The sequence below is a fragment of the Puntigrus tetrazona genome, chromosome 19 (assembly GCF_018831695.1).
Source record: "Puntigrus tetrazona isolate hp1 chromosome 19, ASM1883169v1, whole genome shotgun sequence".
NCBI lineage: Eukaryota > Metazoa > Chordata > Actinopteri > Cypriniformes > Cyprinidae > Puntigrus > Puntigrus tetrazona.
The window spans coordinates 6,858,871-6,877,524 of NC_056717.1; the positions used below are offsets into that span (position 1 = coordinate 6,858,871).

The following is an 18,654-nucleotide window of genomic DNA, read 5'->3' on the forward strand; positions in this document are numbered from 1 at the left end:
TATTAAAATGCAAAAACTGACTTATATTTCATATAATTTAAACCTTTTTAATTTTTCATAGTTTCACCATGGTAAGTTGTGTTTTATTCTTCTGACAGTGATTTTTTTAGAACGTGAATTTTAGTGAATTTTAAACGTAGAAAAGAAAAGCTTAGGCATATAAGTCAGGCAATAATGCGGGCACCAAGGGATGGGTCTTTCAGTCGAACGTGCGCTTGTTTAGTTTGCGTCACTAACACGTGAGTACAGCCGGAGCCGAGTGCGGTTCTTCAGACAGTAAGTGAAAACGCGTCGCAGGTTTATATCCAAAGTTATATGCGTGTCCGACATGGGCAGGAGAAACAGAAACAGACAAAGACCCCAGCAGAACAGAGACGGGAGACCAGAGGCGAAAAGAAGCAGAGATGATGCTGTGAGTTTGCTAACCGCTCTAGCTTCTAACGCTGCCGATTATTTCTACATGCATACATATGTATGTATGTATGTATGTATGTATGTATGCATGCATGTATGTATGTGTTATAGCGTCGTGAATGTGTAATATAAAACATCTTTCAGTGTAATCTCATGGTAAATGCCATGTATGTCGGAAGTAATAGAGACTCACGTGGGTTTCTTTGGCAGGGCTGGGGAGCTGGATACTCTGAGATCATCAAGGAAAACCAACTCTTTGAGCATTACTACAAGGAGCTGAAGATTGTTCCACAGGGAGAGTTTGAGGAGTTCATGGAGGCCATGAGGGAGCCACTGCCTGCTACCATACGTATCACTGGATACAAGAGGTGAGCTGATGTTTTCTGCAGGTCTGAAGGGGTACTTGAATGTGACTGCCACGGTTGAATTAGGACTTAATGGTTAAAAATACTAGTTAAATTTAATTTACCGCTCTCAGAATAATTGAATACTGACCCTCAGCCACGCTTCTTTCATGGATAGTTAAGAAGACGTTGTAATTTTAGATGTGATTCTGATCTTATAATACTCTCTTGGTGCTTAAGTTTTTTTTTATTTTAAAGCTTTAATTATTATAAGACATGACCAAAATACAGTTTATTTATATGATCCAAATAAAACAAAAATAATCATGCATTTACATGATTATTTTAGTTTTTTTTACGTGTGCACTCCATCTGACTACAAAGCTTTATTACATAAGTTTATTAATAATAATTAACAAGCATGGAAGCTAAAATTTCTGACTTGGTTTACTGTATTTGATGCACTATTACTCCATTTGACACAACTGACATTTTAACTTTCACTTTAGAGGTACGTATTTGGTATGACGTTATATATCGGTGCTCCCCTACTATTTTTAGTGCCGTCAAATGATTAAACGCCTCTAATGCGTGTGTGTGTGTGTAGTCAGAAACATAATGTGTGTGTGTGTGTGTGTGTGTGTGTGTGTGTGTGTGTGTGTGTGTGGAGTTCATGCATATTTATTTATGTGTGCATGTATATGTGTGTGTCACAGCTGAAGAACAGTAGGAACAAATATTAAAAAATGGCACTTTATTTCACAATGCAATGCAATATTTGTAAATGCAAAGTTTCAGAGTTATTTATCCTTATTTATCCATCCCCTTTAATCAGTCATGCCAAAGAAATCCTTCATACTCTAAAAGAGAAATACTTCAAAGAGGTTCAAGATCTTGAGGTGGATGGGCAGAAGATTGAGGCTCCTCAGCCCTTAAGTTGGTAAGATGAATAGACTATCTGCAGCCTATCTACAGTGTTGTACGTTTAAATTGAAACGAACGTCTTTGGCAATCTGTACACCGTCATGCGTTTCACCATGCTGTGGCAGGTATCCCGATGAGCTGGCGTGGCACACTAACCTGAGCAGAAAGATTCTGCGCAAATCTCCACTCCTGGAAAAATTCCACCAGTTCTTGGTCAGCGAAACAGAATCGGTAAAATAAAAATCAGTTCGTTGTGCTGTGCTACTTCATTGTGTGTCAAAGTAGGGTTTTTTTTATGAATGCAAATATAATTTTAATCCTATTTCCTTAATCAGGGGAATATTAGCAGACAGGAAGCGGTCAGCATGATTCCTCCTCTTCTACTGAAAATCGAGCCTCAGCATAAGGTACATCTAAATGTTTTCTGTGTTGTGTTTTTTGCTCTTGGAGAAACGTGAGGTCTGATCTCCATCATCTTTCTGACTAGATTCTGGACATGTGTGCAGCTCCGGGGTCGAAGACTGCTCAACTAATAGAGATGCTTCACTCTGACATGGACGTGCCCTTTCCCGGTAAACCATTGCTTGTTAGTTATTGGTTTTAATTTAAGATGATCACGTCTCATAGTTGTCCATCTCTTCTGCGTCTTCAGAGGGCTTTGTAATTGCCAATGATGTGGATAACAAGCGCTGCTACCTGCTGGTCCACCAGGCCAAGAGATTGAACAGTCCGTGTATTATGGTGGTCAACCATGATGCCTCCAGCATCCCACGTCTGCACTTTGACCGGGACGGGAAGAAAGATGTCCTGTTTTATGACCGGATCCTGTGTGATGTACCCTGCAGGTGAGGCTCTCTGCTTGGACCCGGAGTTGGTTTTATTGACTTCCATGGAAAAGCTAGTTTTTTTTCAATCAAAATACTAAATGTGGAACATTGCTTTGCTTAGCTGAAATGAGTAATTAGGGCTGCATGATCATGGTTGCGTTGTTAATCATGATAATTTTGCACAAATCAAGAAAACGACAACTTGCATGGTTTGCTAGCGGATTTAGTCTCTGCAAAAAGCAGACCGAAAGGAAGCAGACTTGCTGTATGATTGGACCAGAATGGAAAATGCTATATTTGAAATGTTTGCCAGTGCTTTCAGCTCATGAGCACTATTTTTAATTTTTTCAATAATGTAGGGTGTGTGTGTGTATCTGTGAGTGGGGTTGTCAGGTTGGGAAGTTTAAGTAAACCACAGAGCGGAAGATGTTCATTTAAAAAAGCACTGACTGGGGGATTTAAGCTCTTGACATCTGGCAACCCGATTCATGAAAGCTTGTGGAGGCTCATTACCAACGCAAGATAATGACAAATTAAAGTGAAACACCTACAAGATAGAGAACCAGCAAGCAAATATCACAAACGATTGTTTAATAATTGATTAAAGTACAATTTTAAAATAAAAAAATAAACTAAATAAAAATATTAAAGTAAAGCTAAATAATGTTAATAACTAAATAAAAAGCACATACAAAATTTTGTTTAAATGAAAATTATTACAACTGAATATAACAACAAAAGTCTATTCAAATACTGTAATGATATATTAATAATATTTTATTAATATTTATATAATATTTAAGTATATTACACAAACCCTGTGATCTTGAGGTGATGTTTTGAGCCATAGATGCCATACAGAAAAATATGTCTGCTTCAAACCTTTTAAGAATAAAGCTGGAACTGGTTTTAGTATACATGAAATGGGTTTGGTTGTCTTGCATCTGTAAAGTCTTGCTACCTGCCAAATGTTTGAGGGGGGAAAAACTAAAATTCTGTGTTGATCTTCCCTCAAACTTCCCAGAAGCTACAACCTTACAGTCTGGTTTGTGATTATTGGTTGCTTAAAATGTCATCCGCTGGTCTCTTCTAAGTGGTTATAAGCCAAAATGAGCTGAAAAGAGATGGGTATAGGTACTTTTAATGTGGATCATTAAAAACCATTCAAACTGCAGATGCATATTCTTCTGTTTGACTTGGTGAGAGCCATTGTGTTTGTTGTCAAACAGCAGGAAGCTGCTTTCTTGTACACAGATATGAATTGTTTGTTGATTGACCACAGAGTAAGCAGGGACCACAATTACAGATGCACGCGAGCACATGCCAGAGATCTGTGTTTTCAGTGGAGCGGTGAATCTCTTCCCAGCGTGTAACATCATATAGCAGGGTTTATAGCCGGTGGAGTCTATACTTGGCCTGCTGCAGAATCAGGTGCCAAGCACAACACCGTCTGCTCCGTACCAGCAGGCCAAACATCTTACACACACACTCAGTGCGGTCAGCCTGGTTTTGCTGCCTAAACATTTCTCTCCGTCGATGAAATGATTTGAAGTCAACTTTAAAGATGTAATTATGGCTTGCCTTTTTGCCTGTGGAGGATTGCAGTTTCCTAACTTTGAGTTCGTTCCTGAATAGCACTTTTATTTGATGCAAAATTTGCTGCCTTGTTAACCAAACACTGATGTAATTGATTTTCTTTTAAAAATAGCACAAGGCCACAGGAAACTCTTTTAAAGGTACTCTTTTTCAAGTAGCTTAACAACGGGGAGCTAAGAGGTGTGCAAATACATGTTGACCAGCAGGCAGCACAGCCCATCATCATTTTCAGAAGGAATAATCTAATTGGTCGAACATTTGTGTGGTCTTAAACCTTCCACAGATAATGTAAATGCATATTAATTTAGAGCACTTAACTTGGTGATTGCTGTGGTGACGCGAAGACGCTTTGAACCAGCGTAACAACAAATGTTTTTGATCCAGATCACATTCCCTGCGTTTGAATGTAATAAGAATGCTGTAAAATTTGCATTGCATTGCAACTGAAGAGCAAACAATAAAATCATTACCTTTTTCTTCACAGTGGAGATGGAACGATGAGGAAAAACATTGATGTGTGGAAAAAATGGACAACCAGCAACAGCCTCCAGCTCCACGGGTAAGACTAGTCCTGTTCATTCGGCCCGTGTTCAGAGTCGTGTTCACTTTATGCGTGTGCTGTGAACGCAGGGTTTCCACAGGGTCATAAATGTCTTTAATTTAGTGCCATCAAATATATTAAAGTCTTAAATTGTAGACGAAAGTGTTAAGTAGGATTTCAAGAGGTATTAAAGAATAACGCAGCTGTTTTTTCATATTTCACCATGTACATTTCTCAATGGAGAGCTGATGCATATGCACATTTTTAAATTTGTGAATGGGAAGATTAGAATTGCAATATGGCTGAATGTGGTGACGAAACATCAAAAAGTTGTGATTTCATGAAGTAAACATGAGCGCTGCATGTTTAAAGTCTGGTGCTGTGCTACTTTGTGTTCTACAAGTAGAAACGGTTATATTTCTACTAAAGGTTCCACCTGCTGGCAGAGAATGTGCATTTTCAATAAAAGTGGTAGAGTTCAGAAAAATGCAAAAATTGCCCAGTGCTTTTACCCTGCAAACACGCAGAGCTTTATATGTGAGCTGAGAGATTAGGGCACATTAGGTGAAGTCAAGATTTGGGTTAGTTCATCCAAAAGTGAAAATTCAGTTATCTAATTTAATCTGATCATTAAGAAATCTGTATGACCTTCATTCTTCTTAAGAGCACAAATTGTGATGATTTGATGGAATCTGAGATCTCTCTGACCCACAGATACGAAGCAAAGACGTCAATAAAATGGTGCATGTGACAGCTCAGAGTACCTTTTGTGCACAAAGATAATAACAGCAATTATTCTCCCCCAGTTACCGCCATTTTAGAGAGTACCCCAGAACGTAAACCATGTGATCAGCGTTGTTTATGTTCAGTGGACAGTGCTGGCTGAACTTTAGAGGATAATTGTCAACTAAATGTAGATATTTTTTGGTCACTTTCGCACCCTACCCCACTTTTGCCCTACCACACTCATACGGTTTTAATTTTATTTGTGCAGGTCTTAAAAAGGTCTTAATATCTTAAATTTGAGCTTTAAAACCCTGGAACAGTATGCAAACGTTCTGAATGCACGGAATACCTGGATTTGCCTAAATCCGTTCTTCTGGTATGTAGTGTAGTGTATCTTATAAAAATATTAATTATGCATGTATAACATAATCTAATGTCAAAGCTGAATTTACAGCATCATTACTCCTGTCTTCAGTGTCACATGATCTGATGTTGATTTGACGCTCAAGAAATGCTTGTCTTTACTGTCAGTTTTAATGCATTCCTGCATATAAATATTAATTTCACACACACATGTAGATTATTTATTAGATCAGATAAACTGAGTTTTTTTTTCTTGTGTACACATGTATTAAAGTCAAAAATGTATGGTAGTTTTGTACTAAAGAGTATACTGTTCAGTTAGCATTACCCCATTCTGAACACGTTCCAGTGTCTTCATGCTCTCAGATAAACCCAAAAGTATTGATAAATGATGATGGTTGAGTCTGGAGCTTAAGCGCAGTGAATTAGCAGTGATGTGTTTGCTGGAGGAGTGTTTTCTGTACCTTGTTAATAAGAGATGTTGCGTCTGCTTGGGAGGTGTGTGTGTGTGTCTTCTCAATTCCTCTCGCTGTCTGTCAGGCTGCAGATCAGGATCGCCGTGCGAGGTGTGGAGCAGCTGGCGGTAGGAGGCAGGATGGTGTACTCCACCTGCTCTCTGAACCCCATCGAGGATGAAGCCGTCATCACTGCCCTGCTGGAGAAGAGTGAAGGTATGTCTGCTGTCCTCTTTCCTCTGGCTAATGAAAACAATTCTGCCCCATTCCTTTCAAAGAGAGAAATACATCATGCATAAAGTAAATCAAGCTTTATTTTGGGACTTTTTCTTATTTGAATTTATCACATCATCATCTTTCCTTCACCTCCTGCTTTTTCTGATCTCGCTCTCCCGTGGTGGTGGTTTCTTCACTCTTGTTTGTTTCTCAGGTGCTTTAGAGTTAGCAGATGCCTCTGCAGATCTCCCGGGACTCAAATATATGCCTGGAATTACATCTTGGAAGGTAATGAAGCATTAGCCTCCCATCTCTGACATCAATTTCTTCCTGTGAGTTTGCCCTGGTTTATTTCTTTTGCGTTAGCGTGGTCATTTCTCTTCATTATCTGCGGCGCGGACATTATGCTACAGGTAACAGAAGTCCTCACTGGAGCAACTCCCACAGTAAAGCTCTTCTGATAATCCAAGATATCTTGGTAACATTATTAAAATGACATGCCTACACTCATGATAGTCATCCTAACCAAATTGAAAGTAATCAGATCTTGTAATCTGATTTCATCATATAAAGTCCAGACAGTGATGCAGAGTGAAAGTGATGTGTGGTTGGCAGCTCGGAGGCTAGTTTTGAATAAATCTCAGGTGTCCCTAAAATGTGTCAGCTCAAAAACTACCCACAGATAATTTATTATTATAATATAATTAATAATATTATAATCATTTGAAAATGCCTGAGTGGAAAGCAGAAACGTGCTGTTTTTGTGCATGTCTCTTTAAATGCAAATGAGCTGCTGATCCTCGCCTCTCTTTCTAGAATAGGGCTGTGCTTTTAAGCTCATACCTCAGATGCTCTTAAAAATCATCTGTTTGGTTTTGATTATCACGTCTATCCTGCTGAAAACATGTTTTAAACTATATTAGTTAAAACTACGGGTATAGTTTTCTGAATGCTAAGTTCTTTCATGTGTTATTGTGCTTTAATACACGATACACACGTCTATGTTAAAAACACACACAAGTTACAAGTCTCCTCTGAGGCGTTCGTCAGTGCAGCCAAACACAGAACAGTTATCATGTTTACTTGAACTTTCTCCCTTTTAACCCTTTGCCAAAATGGGGAATTCTTATATTAAATCAGTATATTAGAATAATTTCTGAAAGATCATGTGACACTTTAGACTGGAGTAACGACTGATGGAAATTCAGTTTTGTATCACAGAAATAAGTTATATTTTAAAGTATATTACAACAGAAACCCATTATTTGAAATGGTAAGAATATTTCCCAATATTACTTTTCTGCATTTTTGATCAAATACGTGCGTCTTTTGATTTAACATTAGAAACCTCTTTTACAAATCTAACTAATCCTACGGATTAAAAATTGTTTGACTGGTATATTTAAGAAAAAAAAGTCTTATTTTCATGTTGAAAACAATTGTGCTGCTTTTTGTACTGTTTTTGTGGAAACTCTTATTTGAAATGGCAATCTATTGTAACATTTTAAACATCTTTACTTAGTAAATAAGACCATGATCCACACTCACAAAACAGATCTTCAGCGTTTATTTTACATTAATTGCCAAAAGGACAAAACGCAAACGTTTCGGCTCCGTGCCTGCGGCTTCACACACGAGAAGGCCTTGAACCAAAACATTTCTGTATTTTCCTATATGTGATTTAATATATAAAAAAATGCTATTTTCTGAGTGCGGATCATGTCCTTGTATAATAATTTAATAGATGACAAATAGGCGGTGACAAAAAAATTCATATGACGGATGGCTGAATTGCAAACAGCTTTCTGTGACTTTTTTTCATCAGTGTTGTTCAGGTATCAATTTCTTAACAAAAAGGTAGTGTAATCTAGCTCTGTGCTCTTTTAAAGGTGATGACCAAAGAGGGTCAGTGGTTCTCTGACTGGTCAGAAGTGCCAACGAATCGACACACTCAGATCAGACCCACCATGTTTCCACCAACAGACCCAGACAAGCTGGCCAATATGAAGCTGGAGAGATGGTGAGTGTATGTACAGTATATACCCGTCTGTACGGCTTCAGAGCGTTTCTGCACACGCTTGTTGTTCCAGAGCTGTCCTCCAGAGGGTAGTGTACAACCGCAGTAAAAGTGAAGCAATACAGCTCATTTTCTCTTTCATCTCTGGTCATTATGATACGTTTCGGCTTGTTTTCAGTATGAGAATACTGCCCCATCACCAGAACACCGGTGGCTTTTTTGTCGCTGTGTTGGTGAAGAAGGCACCCATGCCATGGAACCGCCGTTTCCCAAAGGTACTACAAACACAAAGTATAGTTACACGGGAGTACATTTATAGTGTATTTTTGTCGTTTTAACTAACACGTCTGTTTTGTTGAATCAATCCACCCTTTTTGCTGGCGTGTGTACTTGCAGCTATGCTTCCATCCAAAGTTAAGATTTAAACTAATTCGCAAAAATGTAATATCATGTTAAACATTCGATTAGCTATCACAAAGAAAAATGTATTTGCTGCAATAAAAGGCACTGTAGGCTATTAAAAAAAAAAAAAAATATATATATATATATATAAAATAAACTATGAGCTTCAGAGTGCTCTGGTCATGTTATTTTGGGAGTTAATTATAGCACTTTGACGAGACTTTGCTTAAGTATTTTAGACTGACACAAACTAGCATTTTACATGCCGTGTAAGAGATCAGTCTATTGGTTCGTCCAGTTTTGCTGTTCCATCGCAGTCACAGGTCTCTTTTTGATGCACAATAATTAATTTCAGTCAAACAATTAATCATGATTAAATTCATGACACATAGTAAAATTTCTTATTTAGCTGAGCATGTAGGGTGTTTTTTTTTTTTTTTTTTTTTAAGAATTAATATGCATCTTGGTGTTTCCATATATATATAACATATTATTATTATTATTATTATTATTATTATTATTATTATTATTTATTCTTTTTTTTAATGCAATATGCCAGAATTGCACTCAAAAATAGGTGGATAGAAAAGCATGGCTATTGTCTCTTTGTCTGTAGCTTCGTAACAGGGAGGTGAACTCCTCCGGTGAGACGGCTCCTGCAGAGGAGCTGCAGACGGGGGAGTCTCCGGCTGACGTCCCGCCAGCAGACGGCTCATCCGCTGATGCCGCTGTGGAAGCAGTGGAGGGAGACACTCCTGCAGAGGAAAAGCCGTCTGTCCCAGATACCCCTGACCCTTCAGAGGTCAAGAAAGATAATGTCTGTGGGTGAGTGTCTTCGGCCAGGTGTGTATGTGGGCGCAGCGGTCACCCTAGTGCTCTTTCTGCTGTTTGTTTGTTCATTCTTTTGTTCTCTGTGGATTTTGAGGCACACCAATGAAGCCATTTAACAAGCTTAAAATTTTATTTTTTTACATTAAATCATGTCTAATACAGTCCTGTTTGCATCAGCTCATTCTTGATAATGTGAAATAATAAAAATGAGAATAAAACAACTTAAACTGTGTTATTTATTATTATTTACTTGTTTTAACTATTACATCTTATACACTGGCCCACAATTAAATTCCTTGCAAAATAACATTTCCACCTGAAAGCTACATCTTTACATAGCTCCTTACTGAGGAAATAACAGGTGTATTATTAAGAAGTACTGAACAGACAAATAAGTAAACTATCTATTGTTGAATAATCTAGTATTTGACCTAATAGTTATTCATGAGAGAATGAATGCAGCTATTGTGCAGTATTCCTTAAGAGTTCAGTAAGAGAGAATTTCAAACCCACTGGCTTTCAGGCGCTCCTTGTGGTGTAGATTTCAGTGCTCCCTGCTGGACAGTGTGTATTACTGCAGTTTTTCTTCAGTTACTGAGGCGCTCTGTCTGTTCCAGCCCCCCTCCTCCAAAGAAGATGAAACTCTTTGGCTTCAAAGAGGATCCTTTTGTGTTTCTGACAGAGGATGACCCCATCTTCCCTCCCATCCAGTGAGTACCTCTCCCCTCCGTTTACAAAGCCTCGCTACTCAATACAAATACTGGGTTTTTTTTTTTGTTGTTTTTTTTTTTTACAAACTCCCATATCTTTCCTGTCTTTTTTTTTTTTTTTTTTTTTTTTTTTTTTATGTCTGATACCAGTGTGTGTTTATGTCTATATGAATGTGTATGCGTTTGTGATGAATAAATAAATGCTATGTGAATTTTATATATATATATATATATATATATATATATATATATATATATATATATATATATATATATATATATATATATATATATATATATATATATATATATTTTTTTTTTTTTTTTTTTGCATACATGCTGTGAGTGGGCTGGATCTTTGTATGTGTATATTTAAAAAATAAATAAAAATAATCCTTTATGTACTATACATCCTAGGTGACCAATCAGATGAATGGATGATATGATCATTATCATTCAGTCACTGTGACTCCGTCTTTTGTTTGTATTGAATGTTATTTATGTCCTCACACAGATGCATAGTGCCACAGAGCTGGCAACCCGCCATTTTGACTTGTTGGAGACAACGCCTCTGCTCCATATGTCGCTGTGTGTTCAGCGCTGTGCGCATATGTGCATTTTTGCTGTTTTTTTTTTTTTTTTTTTTCCTTCTGTCTAACCATCATTTATTTTATGCTGTGATATTTCTTTGTCTGCTGCAGAGCTTTCTACAACCTGTCTCCAGGTTTCCCCAAGCTGAACGTATTGACTCGCACCCACGAAGGAAAAAAGAGGCACCTGTACATGGTGTCCAAAGAGCTCAGAAATGTTCTGCTCAACAACAGCGAAAGAATGAAGGCAAGAGCACACACACACACACAGACACACACACAGAGACACTCTCTCTCACACACACACACACACACTCTGATGGCCCTTCATCAGTGCTAGCAGTGATTGAAGATGGCGTACAGGCAGATGGGGACAGCAGCCTCGCTATGATCTCATCTCTATCTGTGCTCTAGTGCCTTCACATTCATCAAGTATGAAACAACCATCTGCTGCTAATGTAAACAGACATCACTGGAGTTACGTTACAACAAAGAAGCACACTGTAAACACTTACACACCCCATCCTTTGTATTAGTTGTCTTCTGAGCAATTCACATGCTGTAATGTTTTAGTTTGTTGTAATTTATTTATAACTAATTAAACATTAAATAGCATAATTAAATTGTGTGTGTGTATGTATGTATATACAGTGAGATTCCGTTTAACTGAATTAGTTAACATACATTAACAAAATAATAATAATGTTAAAGTAAGAATAAATGTATATTAACGAATGTTAACAAAAAGTACTGTTATAAATGTATAGTTTGGTAGTTAGTGTTAATGCATTAACTATTAGTAACCTGTGGTGCCTTACTGTGTAAAAAAAAAAAAAAATGTGAAGCACTGTTATACATGGAGTCCTTTGTGTTTTTCTACAGGTTATAAACACGGGAGTGAAGGTCTGGTCCAGAAATACTGATGGAGAACAGTTTGGTTGTGCTTTTAGACTGGCTCAGGAGGTGGGTATATGTTAAATAAATAATATAGTTTGGCGTAAATAAATTATGAACCACTTGTGTATCCGCATGCATCCAAAATGGATAAATCCTAAATAAATACTGGACACTCAATAATTTAGAAAAAGGATGAATAAGAGAATAAAGAGTGTTGTGTAGACATGTTTTCATTGCTTAGGCTGGGTACACGCCACAAGATAATCAGGCTGATTTTGAGCCGGTTTCTCCCCTTCCAACAATCCTAGGTAATGTCTTGTTGGTTCTGAAGATCATCTTAACACATTTTCCTGTGGTCTGGTGTTTAAGAGTGAAGAACATCAGAGGCGCCCCAGTAGCGAATCTTTAATAGTCAACATGTTTTATATTTATGATCAGAAATCCTGAAATGAAACCTTATCCAATCAGAAGACGAGCTGACAGAAGATCGAAGCGTAATGACAAACGCAGTCGAGGCACAGCACAAAGTGACGGGGACAGCAGAGATGGGGGACTGCTTGTCGATATGTGGCATCAGATCTACAGTGTTTATACAGCGTGTCCTGTAAAACATGTCTCAAATCTCGAGAGATTTAGTGAGATTTCCCGTGTTCACAGACAGGATGAAAACCTGTTGGTGTGTGGGGTGCTGTCTTAATCACATCACCACACACTATAGGAGCAAAACGGTCAAATCTAGGATGTTGTTTTCTTTTTTGTCCTCATGTTTGTGGTGTCTCTCATTTTGAAAATTTTAAAGGATAAAAAAAAAATCTAGTGTCTACCCAGCCTTAAAAATTGTATTAAAAGATCTTTTTCAAGTTGAAAAGCAGCAGTCTAATCCCAGGGATATCTGCAAGATATATAATGGTTTGATTTCACACGCAATTTTAACCAGAAAGGCTTTGGATATTAAGTTGTACCGCAGTAATCAGTCTATAATTAAAGCACCACTCAGATATCTCGGTTGTCTCAGATGTTTTTTTTTTTTTTTTTTTTGCTCAAAAACTAGGTTTAGCGGTCTATCGGGAAACAAGTTAATCTCAATGTGCCGTTAATAACCTCAGCTTGCCTTCCTGTCTGCTCTAGAGGGAGCTTTCATTACCATTTTCCACTACAGTCTATTGATTTTTAACTAGAGGAAGATCTGTTTTGCGAATTGTGTGTATGTGTATTTATTCTTCCCATAGATGAAGAAATGGATTAAAACATGTCTGCTGAGTTAATGACGAAGGGAAATGCATTTTTGCATTGGACTTAATCATCCTGTGGTTACATGCTTTTCTCAGAGCAGTAAAGGCTATGTGTGTTTGTGTGTGTGTGAGAGAGAGAAGATTGAGTCCTTGACTCTATGCTGCTGTCTGTCTTTAGGGTATTTACACGCTGTGCCCCTACATCAGAGCCCGAATCATCAACATCAGCGTGGAGGACGTGAAAGTGCTCCTCACGCAGGAGAACCCCTTCCTCAGCAAGCTCGGAGATGACGCTCACAATCAGGCCAAAAAACTTGGTGAGTGCCATTCAGAGTCCCGCTGAGCTCGGCTTTTCAGCCCATGAAATCTTTGCCAGGTTAAAATGTGTAGGTTCAGTTATGCAGGTTTAAATAGTAAAAAGTTAAAGAAACTTCAAGAAATCACTATGCATGTTAGCACATTATATTTTAGTTTTATTTTGTAACTCATTATAGAAATATATCTTTTTAAAATTGTTGCCACTGGACTTCATTTCTAGCTCTCAACAATCAGTTTGACATATTTCAGTTTTTTTTTTTTTTTTTTGCTGCTCATCACAGTACTGAAATGCTTTAGTAAGGGTTATTAATGACCTCTTGCACTGGCTCAGGCAATCATTCTATGCTCTTATTACTTGATGTCAGCTCAACTTTTGATACTGTCTGTCAGAAGTTATTACTCCTACGCCTTTCAGAGATTGGCGTCTCAGGAGCTGCATTATGCTGTTTTTTTTTTCCTCCTATCTAACAAACCAGACAATACTACATCAACATGCATAACTATATATCACCCACTGTCCTGCTCGAGCAGGGTGTTCCACAGGGCTCTGTTCTCTGCCCTTTATTAGTTACATTTATGTCCATAGAAATATCTCTATATATTGCATGTATGTATGTATGTATTTGTGTATAGATGTTAGTCTTTTATTAATTTGGTGATACAATAGACTGCCTGTGACACAGTCGCATGTTTAGACCAGAACCTTTTAGCATTTTTTTTTTTTTTTGATGTATTCAAAGTCTTGATCTGAAAAGCAAATGTTTGTTTTTTTTTTTTTCCTCCAGAAATGGGCAGCATTGTTTTACGATACCTACCAGATCCAAAGTAAGTGCTCATGTTCTCACACACGTTTATTGAACAGTAGAGCGAAAAACTTCAGCACTAGTCTCCAGTTTATGCATTGTTCTTCCCTTCATCTGTACCAAAGCCTAGTGAACTGCCTTGTTGTGTATTACCTTTTTATAGGGTGCTTTCTTATTAGACTAAATGAAAACTGTATTTAATTCCAATAGTTTGATGTTAGCATGTTGCTAAGCTAACTGGACAACATTATGGAAAAGTTAAATGTTGTGCGCAGATATTGAGTAAATCAAACTTAGTGTTTTTCTTTAAAAACTGCATTTTAGTTTTCATTCTATCTTTTACAATGTAGATGGTTTCTAAAACACAGTGTAAACGGCATTTACGTCACACACGACACATGTCACATGACCATTCATGCACATACAACCATAGACGTGTATAGGTGCATTCCCTGGTGTTTAAATTCTGCATGCTTGGAACGATCGAATGGGGAATCAACCAACACACATGTTTGGGTGCAACGGCAAGCATAATGTAATTGTTTAGATGGTTGTCAAGGATACACGGAGCAAATGTGGAATATCTCTGGAATTTCTTTTATATGCGAAGGCTAAATGTAGATCTGGCTTGAATTTGAACCTAAATCAGATTTCAGTAAGCAGCTTTGTTTTTGGTTTTCTGTATTTGTGGAGCAAGCTCTTGATCAGGTGAAATCTTAGTGTGCGCTGAGGTCTGGCGGGGAGGTGTGCTGTGTTGTACTTCCACAGAGGGCTCTGTGATGGCACTCCTACCATTCATCAGCCAGTCAGGAGACAAATGAATGGAGATTGAGCACTTTGTAGCCATTACGCCCCTTGTCTGATAATTAAAGGGCTCGAACTGATGCACCCGGCTTCCTCTTCACAGATAAATAGCTCTTCATTGTCTCTCTCAGCAGAAAGCTCATTGTTTGGCCCACCAGACAGTCATGTTTCACGTTGATGGCCCTTACTGTGTAGAAAACTAGTCAATCCAGATGAAAACTGTGTGCTCTCTCTCGTTTTCTTTCTTTTTGTCACGCAAACCACAACCACCCACCATTTTGTTTAGGAAAATCTAGTTTTGTGCCCATGTTTGGCTGTGCTTACACCAGATGTTTCTTTAACAAATATTGATCTTTTCCTTGAGCTTTAGCACACAATACAATTTCATCTCTCTCTTATGTTATAAAAGTGAGCAACAAACACATCAAAGTCAACTGACAGCACATGCAGAGTAATCACAGCATCAGCTGACTTCATGCTTGAACTCTAGCTGTGTGTGTGTGTGTGTTTTAAAAACAGGGGAGGTTCATTTTAGCTCCTAAACACCTTCTGTGAGTGTGTCCTGAAACTCCACCTTCTTTGACGCAGGATTTTTTTCTTTTCCTCCCGAAACTTGGAAGATGATAAACACACAGTTGCAGTGCGACGCTAATTGACACAGCTTGTATCACAGTGTACACTTATTAAAAAAATAAATACATTCTGTCACACTGTGATGAGAAGCAACATGGAACCACAGAAGCTAACTGTTGTAAACATGACTGATGTCATATAGGGATTGCAGAGCAAGACGTGATACTAGTCTTATCACTATTAGTCTATTGATGCTTTTAATCAAACATACTATCAACAGTCTGTGAGGCTTCTGGATTTAAATGAATATGATTTTGAATACATCAGTGGAAAAAAAAACAAATCATGCATTTGTTGGCTGTAATGTTAAGCTGAGCATTTAGAAAGAAATGGGTGAATGTGTCAGATTGATACAGGCAGTCTATTATAAAACCACTAATATTTTTCTGTATTTTGCTAATGACACGTTTAGTATTGGTTTATACAAATGCATAAGGCGGCAAAAGTTTCTATCAAAATAGTTTTGTCAGTTAGCACTGCATTATTCATATACTGTTAGTTACTTGAAAATTACCTGAAAAAGGACCCCTTTTTAGCTGTTTTTTTTCCCATATTAGGGTTTTTCTGCATGGAGAAATAATTTATTATACATTATTATTATACATTTTGGACTTTCTGTGCAATAGCGCCTTCTGATTTTTATTTAATTTTTTTTAACACTGCATAAAAATCTTCAGCACTCCGTAATGTTCATATTGTCTAATTTTAGATGAGGAAGTCTAATTTCTTCGCCCGTGTGCTCACACATCCAAAGCGAACACACAGGGGGAAAAAAGTCATTTTAAAATGCATCTGATTGACAGATGAATTATGGTTGATCTATCGGCCAGGTGCGCTTAAAATGCATGCGCTTGGATTCCCTGGGGGTAAGCAGATAAACTTAGATTTAGATTTCCTTTATGAGGACATTTAATTTGACAGTTAATTGACCCTTTGCAAAACGTTCATATTTACTGTGCATGTTGTTTTAACCGTGCAAAAACGCCAATACACAGTTCAAGTTCAAGCCTGAATTTTAACCTGAATCTCAAACGGCTCTCTTCAGTATTCACAACAAACGGTATGCTTGATAAATGTTCACCACACAGCATTATTGCTCCATTCCTCTTTGTGCTAGATGACATGTCTAAATTAGCCTCACAGCATCATGGGAATCTATGAATGTCTGTTTATTTTCTCATTAATACGAGCCCCCGCAAAGCCCGTACTTCAATATGGACACGCGTGCGCTTGTTCTTGGCGGTTTCATCACCGTGAGTGACACGAGCCGAGAGCAGCTCTGATGTCACTGTGATTAGCGGCGCGTGGCGCTGTGGTGTCATCCTCGTCTCCATCTCCCCATGAAAACATGACGGCCCGTTCCAGCACAGCGCGCCTGATCATCTTTCACTCTGTTTTTCCATCCGCCTGATCACAGGCGCTCTTAAAGTGCCCCGTCACACTCCACACCGGTTCCTGGCGCCGTCTACGCTGTAGCTGATCAATAATTTGCTCATTTTCCTCTTCCCTTCTTCTGTCTTGCTTTCTCCTCTCGTTGCTTTTTCCGTCACTCATTCTTTGGCTCTTTTCCCACTTGCATCAACTTTTAATTTTTTTTTTTTCTTCTTCTCATGTCTCCAGGGATCTCGACGCTCCTCAGTGTCCTATAGATTTGTGCGGTTGGAGAGGAAAGACTTCCATCAGGGCTTTCGTCCCACGTAATGAGCGTCTTCATTACCTCCGCATGGTCGGGGTGGAAGTCTTTCGTGACAAACAGGGAAAGAGGAACGACGGTTCAACAGAAACCCAGGAAGGAAGCACAGAAGATGCAGAGGGACTGAGCAAAGAGCCGGATCTCTTAGAACAGGAGCGAAATGGTTCAGAGTCCAACTCTAATGGCACGGAACCTGTTAGCAGCACTTGTGATGGGCCTACGAGTTAGTCGTCTAAGTAGCTTAGATCAGGAGAAAAATGAAAAGCTTACTAGGACTTCTGTATGTGTTTTTTTCCCCCCCTTGTGCAGGAGCACCTGGTTGGGTAACCTCAGAAGAACTGATCTGGGAAAAAAATTATTTTTATTTCACGAGAGCTTTTTAAAATATTGATTAAAAGCATTTTCTGTTGGATATGTTTGTTTTATGTTGTTCAAGGGACAAATTTAACGGAGCCACATTTGTTACGCTTTTTGAATTAGTGGCTTTACACCAGCTCAGTCTTAATGCGTTTTTTTTTTTTTTTTTTTTTTTAAAACCCTTGTACATGATTTACACATTGTGCATTACGCCAATTTGTTTGTTGTTATACTTTTAAATAAACCGCGTTAACCAATATTTTAATATAGTTTGGCACCATTTTCAGTGGTCTGTAGACTGCGTTTTAGCGTGCTGTATTAACAGAAAAGCCTGTACATAAAAATATCGGGTTTGAATTTGTATTCATAAAGCAGCAGTTGAAAAGAACCTGAATGGCCTACTGCTGTTGTCTGAAGTTATAAAATCCAGCGAATATTCCCCATTAAAGCCACAGGAGGGGGTTTGTGAACGGCAGTGAAATGAACTGATGCTGTAGATCAAAACAATAGCTGCGTTTCCATTACCCTTCATATTGAAATTGCGAATTGAAAATATACCTAATGGAAATGTAAATTGCACAAAAACTCCAATATATCACAGTTTTTATACTCATGAGGTTTGCACTTACAGGTCACCCAGTCTACATAATGAGCCCATGATCATTTTTTAATATGCTATAACCTAGTCATGGTGAAGTGAAGCGTTCTGAACCAGTGAAGCTTTCAACACAAATTGGTCCTGCAGAGTTTAACTTGCCTCAATACACCACCTCACAACTGAAAGTTTCTAGTATGCCTTGCTGGTTCTGGTGTGTTTAATAGGGTGGAGCTGAGCTCTATAGGATAGCGGCCCTCCAGGAGCACGATTGATGTTGATGTGCAATCACTGTCACAGTAATAATCATGACCGCTTTCTTCTGTGGATTTCAACTGACTCCCAAAGTCTTTCCTATGTTGTGTG

At 38.2% G+C, this 18,654-nt stretch overlaps 1 protein-coding gene across 1 annotated transcript; it reads left to right on the forward strand.

The window, feature by feature from the left end:
- The first annotated feature begins 198 nt into the window (after positions 1-198).
- On the forward strand, positions 199-18,136 carry nsun2 (NOP2/Sun RNA methyltransferase 2). Its single transcript, XM_043218245.1, has 19 exons — positions 199-412; positions 625-782; positions 1,594-1,698; positions 1,808-1,913; positions 2,018-2,089; positions 2,170-2,254; positions 2,335-2,527; positions 4,590-4,664; positions 6,276-6,406; positions 6,621-6,694; positions 8,296-8,426; positions 8,602-8,698; positions 9,442-9,650; positions 10,274-10,366; positions 11,068-11,203; positions 11,839-11,919; positions 13,264-13,402; positions 14,189-14,228; positions 17,264-18,136. Exons 1-19 carry the CDS (start codon positions 329-331, stop codon positions 17,562-17,564), a joined length of 2,310 nt encoding a protein of 769 aa, XP_043074180.1. The 5' UTR covers positions 199-328; the 3' UTR covers positions 17,565-18,136.
- The last annotated feature ends 518 nt before the right edge of the window (positions 18,137-18,654 follow it).